At 42.3% G+C, this 8,004-nt stretch overlaps 1 protein-coding gene across 5 annotated transcripts in view; it reads left to right on the top strand.

The window, feature by feature from the left end:
* The window catches only part of RBM6 (RNA binding motif protein 6), an 89,839-nt gene extending 85,528 nt beyond the window's left edge, over nucleotides 1-4,311 (top strand). For all 5 annotated transcript variants that reach the window (XM_010851836.1, XM_010851838.1, XM_010851839.1 and 2 more), the window contains 4 exons: nucleotides 791-865; nucleotides 1,539-1,636; nucleotides 3,205-3,334; nucleotides 4,065-4,311. In XM_010851836.1, coding sequence (XP_010850138.1) covers nucleotides 791-865; nucleotides 1,539-1,636; nucleotides 3,205-3,334; nucleotides 4,065-4,190 — 429 coding nt within the window. In that variant the 3' untranslated portion in view covers nucleotides 4,191-4,311. The remainder of the gene's footprint in view (nucleotides 1-790; nucleotides 866-1,538; nucleotides 1,637-3,204; nucleotides 3,335-4,064) is intronic.
* Nucleotides 4,312-8,004: the final 3,693 nt, after the last annotated feature.

Raw genomic sequence — 8,004 nt, 5'->3', positions numbered from 1 at the left:
AAGCAATATGTCTGGGGTTGAGGCACCAAGAATGGAGGCTGTGCTGAAGTCAGGAGGAGCAGGGGTCATGGAAAAGGACACTCACTTGCTGGGTTTCTCATCTTAGCTCTACTATTACCCTCACAGTTGGTCTTCAGATAAGGCCCTTTACTTCTCTGATACTTGGTGGCTTTACCTGGTTCCATCTAGCTCTGACAGGGTGCAGTTTTCTCGAAAGGTGAGTCACATTCTGCCATATCTTCATGTAGACACCTTAAGTTCTTTATATATTCCAGAGGGCATTGTGTAGTGAAGCCACACATGAGGAATACGGGACTCTCAGAGCAATCTGTTGTTTTGTGTCCTTGGAGTTCCTTTGCATGTCTCTCTCTGGGTGTGGAAGGAGTCTACTCTAGTCATAGAGTCAGGATGGCTGGTGATGGTGGCGGTAGGCAGAGCGTGTGGGTATTTGGTTTTCGTCAGTGGTGTCTTCAGAGTCCCCTCTCCCATATTTACCTTGGATAAAGAGATAGAAACCAGGTGTGTGTCTTCTACATTTCGGGGAGAAGTAGGATAAAATTCTGCCTTGTGCCACAACATGGAACTAATCTGTGTGTCAGAACATGGGTTCCCATTGGTGAAGTTAACGCAAGATTTAGGGGTGGCTGATTCTGTAGTACAGTGATCACTTAGGAGAGTTGGCCAGTGAAAGAAGCCACAGTCCTAACACAGCTATCAGAAAAGGCCTAGACTCATTGCTCAGACCACTCTTTTTATAGACCTACACTCAAAGAACTCCTTCTCTTCTCAGCAAAACCTGGAAATCCACCGGAAGATAAAACAGTCTGAGCAGGAGTTAGCCTATCTGGAGAGGAGAGAACGGGAGGTAAGATTTGGTGGCATGTTAGTCCCTTGACCCCAGCTCTTTTAGTTTTCTGATGTAACATATGCAGGCTGTGCTGAAGATAAAGAATGAAGAAGCCCCAAAAGATGGTGTGTACATTTCTCAAAACTCATCAAACTACATTAAAGTGGTTGCATTTTTTAATTTATAAATTGTACTTTAATAAAATTGGTTCCTTCAAAAGTAATGTTAGGGTCTCTGGGTAGGTCAAATAACACTCCTCTTTCTTGCCCAGCTTTTAAAATCAAAGAAAAAATGTTGGCTCGGGCTGCTGAAATAGCATCTTTTACGGTTAAAAGCCAAGTTGGAGGAAGTACCTTAGTCTGAGAGCTGACTTGCTATTTAGACCACACAATTAGGCGGATTCACTTAGGCAGCTACAGGCTTTACCGGCCTATGACAAGGCTTATGTGATTGTTAGGAATCCATCTGTGGAGGCTATCTTTTCCTCAGAAGAAGGGAAGATAACCTGTTCTTCCCAAATTTACCAGTTAAGAGAAGCCACTACTTTCTCACGAATGTTTAAAGTGAGAGATTCCAGGAGTTACCAGTTGAATTCCCTTCTCGTTATAGGAAATACCCAGAATAAAGTGAAACTTTCCCATTCCCCCATCCCCTCGTATGGAAATCTCAGATCTGTTCTCCTTACCAACAGGGAAGGTTTAAAGAAAGAGGAAATGATCGCAGGGAAAAGCTCCAGTCTTTGGATTCTCCAGAAAGGAAACGCATTAAATACTCCAGGGAAACTGACAGGTAAATTAGAAACTCTTCGCTCAGCCTACACCTTTCTCCGACTTGCTGCCTTTTTCTGATCTCAGAGAGTGAGGTTATCGGGAGCAGGTTCTGTCTGAACTCTTTGAGCATGAGGTTCACCCCAGCCTTTTGACCACCTGTCTTAACACAGGCAGTATATATGTTTGCATGAAAGAATCATTGGCTGCTTAGCTGCTCAAAACCAGGGCTGGAGTGGCTGTGGTTGGGAACCCTTTCTCTTCTCATCAGTAATGCTGTATCTCTTTATTAACCTGATTAGAATGTCACACTCTTGGACTTTTTCTCCAGGGAACCTTCATTCTCATGTGTATGTGTGTTAGTCGCTCAGTCATGTCTGACTCTTTGCAACCCCATGGACTGTAGCCGGCCAGGTTCCTCTGTCTATGGAATTATCCGGACAAGAATACTGGAATGGGTTGCCACATAAGTGTTGAATAAGTGGTTGGTTGGTGATATATAATCTGTAGCTTCCTGTGCTTGTTTATGGTCACAGAGCTCCCAAGTTTTGAGTCCAGAGTTATAAAATTTTCTGATAGCCCACTGTGTACAGATACTGCACCAAGTGCAAGGAATATTCAGGGGTAAAGATAAATATTATTTTTGGCTGTCTGAACACAGACTAAGGAAGGCTTCGGTAATATTTTGTCTCGTAGGGCAGACACAGAAATCCGGTGAGGAAGAGGAGGGCATTTTAGTTGCAGGGAGCTGCATGTTTCATGGATGAAAAAGAGAGAGAGGTTGTGATGCATTTGAGAAGTTGTACATAGCCTGATGGGCTGAATACTGGGAAAATGTGGTTGAGTGACAATGAGGCTGGCTCAGTCCCATTCATGAAGTTCATGCTCTTTGAACACCTTACTAAGATTTTGTCTTAGGGCAATAGGAGGTTATGAAACGATTTTAAGTAAGGTGTTGATCTAGTGAAATTTGGGCAAGTCTCTTCATTGGTAAATGAAAGAACTAGTAGCCAGGACAGAATGTGCCTCTGGGGGAAATGTCATGATTTAGCATGATGTTCATGGCTGTTCATAGTCTGGCTCAAGCAGGCTTTGGTCAGCTCCTACCGCTTCTCTCGTGGACAAGTTGCATTCTTTCACTTCTCTGTGCTTGTGTCCTCCTTTCCTCCCATGCTTTTTCTAGCTCACAAGCTCATCATTCATTGAGAACCAGTTCAGGTATACCCTTTTGTTAGAATTCCTCATTTGTGATGATACCCCTTCAGGTTTGTGATTTTTTATTTCCATAATAGATATGTACTGCTGCCACATTCGTGGCTGAGTGGCTTTTCAATGTGCTATAAGCATCTTTTGACATATTATCCTTCTCACATCCTTCCCCATGAACAGGGTCAGGTCTTAGTCTCTGTATCCCCAGGACAAAGCTGGTTTCGTAGAGAGCAGGCACTGAAAGATACTGTTTAATACTCTTTTTTTTTTTTAACTGTTTAATAATCTTAAGAGGAGGCATGTCTGAATCAAGAGGACAGAGGTTTTTATTGGGCTCATAAGCATATCACTGGTGTCTTAGTATATATGCTTCTTTTGCAGCGATCGTAAGCCTGTTGGTAAAGAAGGCATCAACAGTAGCAGCACAGGAGGCTATGTCCAACAGGCCACTGGCTGGAGGAAGGGGGCAGGCCTCGGATATGGCCATCCAGGATTGGGTTCGGCGGAGGAGGTGAAATGGTTTCCATCTTGTTAGGGGTGTCATGAACCTGGCGTATACTTAGCTTCCTCTCATTCTGTGGCCCACAGCTATGTCCCAGCCTATTAGATGGGCTTTCTCAAAGAACTTGAGAGCTGAGAAGCCTCTCAGTCTTTATTCCTAGGTTATAGCTAGGCATGCTAGGCTCTTTGCAGTTTGATTGGCAATGGGAAGCAGAGAGAAAAGTTGGAATGGGGCTCATTTTACTGTTACAAAGAGTAAGACATGGGGCAGCGTGGGAATCAGGCCGTTTTGAGAGTGAAGAATAATTTGGTGAAAAGAACCAGGGAACCAGCAATAAAAGGTATAAAGGCATCTCAGAGAGGAATTGTCATCAGAGGTTTTTGATGGCTAAAATTTGAGGAGCATGATGTTAGTCCTGGTTCTCATGAAGGGCCTCACCCCTCATGTTTCAGGAAAAGAAGATAGAAAAGGTGATACAAAGGAACAGTGCCCATTTTGTGTTGTCTTAGTCCCCATCTGAAAATGCCAAGTATAAGAGGTTGGCTTCTCATATTTCTGGTGTTGAATCCTGAAGTCATGGTGTCACCATCCTTCTTATTCATCTTGAGTGTTTATTAATTAAGCATTCTGTAAAAATTCTCCTGTATCTTCTTCTCCTTACTAGTCCAGAAATGTTAAAACCAGCTCTGAAGCTAATTAATTTACAGAGCCCACTTCAATGTTTGTCTTTGTTCTACAGACTGAAAGTCGGATGAGGGGTCCCAATGTGGGAGCTCCAGGAAGAACCAGCAAGAGACAGTCCAATGAGACTTACCGAGATGCTGTGCGAAGAGTCATGTTTGCTCGGTATAAAGAACTCGATTAAAGAGTGGAGACAAGTCCTGTAGGACACAGCCTCCTTCTTATTTTGTTTGTCCGTCTCTCTTTTTGTTTTGTTACTGTTCTTGCTGCTAGAACTTTTTTAAATAAACTTTTTTTCAATGTGATTTTTTTTGTGTGTGGGGGGGGTGGTTAAATTTTTCTCCCAGAGATGGGTGGGGGTTGGGGCTAATGGTAGGAGGGGGAGAATCCCTTGATGTGGGCCCATTTGAGGTGATGCTGAAATGGCAGCAAGGGCTTTAGTGAGCCCTGGAACACTGCCTACTGTCAGTGTGAGAGGACTGGTTGCAGGGACCTTTGAACACTGGCTTGTATGAATACTGTCAGATCTAATCTAATTAGTGAAAACAGCATCTCATTATGGTAACTGCTAAGGCTGAACCTATTTCTATATGTGGGTTTATTACTCATTAGACCTTTAGAAGTGCTCTTCTGACTTTGTTGGTGGTCGGGGGAGGCAGTGTTGTGACACCTCTTTTTCTGAGTGTCTGCTGGGTGTTCAGTGCTTCACACATTGTGATCACCACAGCAAGCTGGCATAATAGGAATTATTATGCCAACATAATAGGAATTGTGCCACTTCTCTGCAGCCACTGCCCCAGCTTCTCCTTCCCTCCATGGCTAGGATTCTCCAAAGAAGTGTCTGCCCTCTTTCAAATCTTTCTTTATTGCCCACCATATCACTCATACCATTTCACAGAATTTGCTTCCAAAGGAAAGGGTTTTTTAAAAAATTCTTTGTAGTTAAAAGGACTACTATATCTTGCAAACCTATTAAAACTTAAAAATAATTTCTCAAGGGAGCATAGGGTACTAAGAATTGTACTTTTCAGGTATCTCAGGGGAAGAATGTTTCTTAGGAAGAGAATTGCATGTTTGAAGGAACATCTTGATTGTATGTGGTAGGGGTTTGTAAACTCTGTAAAGAGCCAGAGAGTCAGTATTTTAGTCTTTATATTATAAGTCATAGGATTTCTGTTGCACCTAACTCAGCTCTACTATAGTAAGAAAGCAGCCACAGGCAATACATATACAAGTGATTTTGGCTGTGGTCCAATAAAACTTTATTTACAAAAACAGGTCACAAGCCAGAATTGGCCCAGGGCTTGTGGTTTTTGCCAATCTTTGGTCAAACGACAGTCTCCATGCCTAAGGGAGGACCAAGGAGGGTTCTATAAAAACAAAAAACTGAGTAGGGGTATTGGCATTTTTGGACAGGATGAGCAGTGAGGGATGGGAGAGGTGAGATGGAGGAATATACCAAGGAATAAACATTTCTAGCAACAGTAAATGTGAATTTAAATAGTTTGCTGTGCTGTGTCCAAGAATAACCCCTCTTAATCTTTTGACCCCTTTGAAAAGGAAGACGAACAGGAGTACATTGGCTTCAGGATCAAGAGCCTTGATCAAAAGTCTTCTGGGCCTTGCTACCACTAGGGCAGCATTTTAGAAGAAGGGCCATTTGAATCTTTCAGCCCTAGACAGATGTACTCCAAGAGCCCTCTGGTCTAACTGATAGTCACAAGTGCATCTGTGGTATATCTCATTACTCTCTGCCCAACCTTCGTTGAGTAGGTCAAAACACTTTTTTGGAAGCCGGTCCAAGCTTTTCCTGAACTAGTGACTAAGTTTTCCTTCTAACTTGGTGTCATCTTGTTGGATGCTATATATAGATACATAAATACAAATGAAAATGTAGAAAAATCTATGTGTGTGGGCAGTACTATGGTCTGAATGCTTGTGTTCCCCACCACCACCACTATCACCTAAACAGCAAAGGTGATAGTATTGCTAGGTGAAGACTTCGGCAAGTAATAAGGTCATGAGGGTGGAGGTATCAGCTGTCGTAATGGGATTAGTGCTCTTATAAAAGAAATTCCACAGAAGTCACCATGTGAAGATACAAGAATTTTTCAGCCTGGAAGAGGGCTCTCACCCAAACATGCTGGAACCTTGATCCTGGACTTCCCAGCCTCCACAACTGTAAGAAAAAATTTTCTGTTGTTTACAACTTAACCATTCTGCAGCATTTTGTTATAGCAGCTGGAACAAAAGGTAGATAATAGATAGGGAAGCAGGGAGGGAGGTAGATAGATAGATAGGAAGATAGAGCCAGGAGAAGAGAGAGAAGTTATCCATTCTGAAATCCAGTGATTTCTACCTTTCCATCTATTCTCATGGGGTGTTTGGGGGTTTTTTCTTCTTTTAAATATGGAACGCTTCACAGATTTGTGTGTCATCCTTGCACAAGGGCCATGCTAATCTTCTTTATCGTCCCAATTTTAGTATATGTGCTGCCAAAGTGAGGCATCTTTTTAATTATCCAAAGAGTTCCCAGTGTCAGTCACTTAATGTCCTTGGAGGATAAGCCTTAGTTAAAACATGTTTTTCTGGGAAAAAGATTTCCTGGTATATCTGAAGCTTCTGGTTTGAAATCTCTTTTGCCATCCTTCTACTTATTCTTGAAAGATTTCTTCTTACCCCAAAAGAGAAGAGTATAAGTTTGGTTTTCCATAATTAATACCTTCCTCTGCATTGTTATGGTCTAGTTTTTCAATCTGTATATGTGACCTTAAAAATCAGTTCCCTTAAACTGTATCTATAAAGAATGCCAGTGGGCAAGTTATGTCAATTGGATACAAAGGTATACCACCATTTGACTGATGAGTCAGGATCCAAATATCTCTCGAATTGCTGAAGCCTCTCTGCTGCTTCTGCTGCAAATGTTGCACTTTTAATTTTGGTAGTGGATTCATTTGTTCACTCAACGAGTATTTATTAGTGGTATACAATGTGCCTGGCAGCAGCAGAGGCACTGGGGGATATAGTAGTGAACTAAACAGAGAAAAGTCCCCGCCCTTCTGGAGTTTACATTCTAGTGGATGAAGGCATGGACTCAAACCAAATTTACTAATTCAAATCCCAGTTCCACCACTATAGTGTGGAACCCATAGTGTGACCTTTTAGTGTGACCTACTGTTTCTAAAACAAGGACAGTGATAATGGTTTTGACTAGGAGAACAGCATTTGGGGCAGCTGTTTAAATAGAGTCAACAGAATTTGCTGCCAGATTGAGTGCAAGGAAAAAAAAGTCATGGATGGCTCCCAGGCTGTGTTAATTTTGAGATGTCTTCCCAGTGGCTCAGCGGTAAAGAATCCACCTGCAATGCAGGAGACACAGGTAGGCATGGGTTCGATCCCTGGGTCAGGAAGATCCCCTGGAAGAAGAGATGGCAACCCACTCCAGTATTGTCTGGAAAATCCCATGGACAGAGGAGCCTAGCAGGCTACAGTTCTTGGGGTTGCAAAGAGTCACACATGACTGAACACAGCATACACATTAGACAGCCAATTAGTAACTATTAAATTGTTGTTCAATTGCTCAGTTGTCTGGACTGCAGCATGCCAGGCCTCCCAGGCCTTCACTATGTCCCCGAGTTTGCTCAAAAGTCGTGTCTATTGAGTCGATGGTGCCGTTCAACTGTTCTATTAACCCTGGAAAGTAACTTTCCCGTGTCCTTGCCTTAGACTAAAGATTATCAATAAGATAATATTCTGAAGACTGCCTTCAAGAATCCTCTTAATTACCACAAACGTCGATTTTTCTTACTTGCAAAATGGGTTTAATAGTCATCCCAAAGAGGTTATGAAGATGGAAATAGATATTTGTGAAGCATGCAGCCCAGTAATAAAATCTAGCATTCAATAATGCAAAAGGTGATCAACCTACGTTCCTTCTCCTAAAGTAAGATTAAATGTGATGGTTTACATCGCGTCAGTGAAAACAAACTGTACTAAGG

This window comes from Bison bison, unplaced genomic scaffold, assembly GCF_000754665.1.
Source record: "Bison bison bison isolate TAMUID 2011002044 unplaced genomic scaffold, Bison_UMD1.0 scf7180017864304, whole genome shotgun sequence".
NCBI lineage: Eukaryota > Metazoa > Chordata > Mammalia > Artiodactyla > Bovidae > Bison > Bison bison.
Note: the sequence above shows the minus strand (reverse complement) of the source record. Positions and strands in the feature narration are given on the sequence as shown.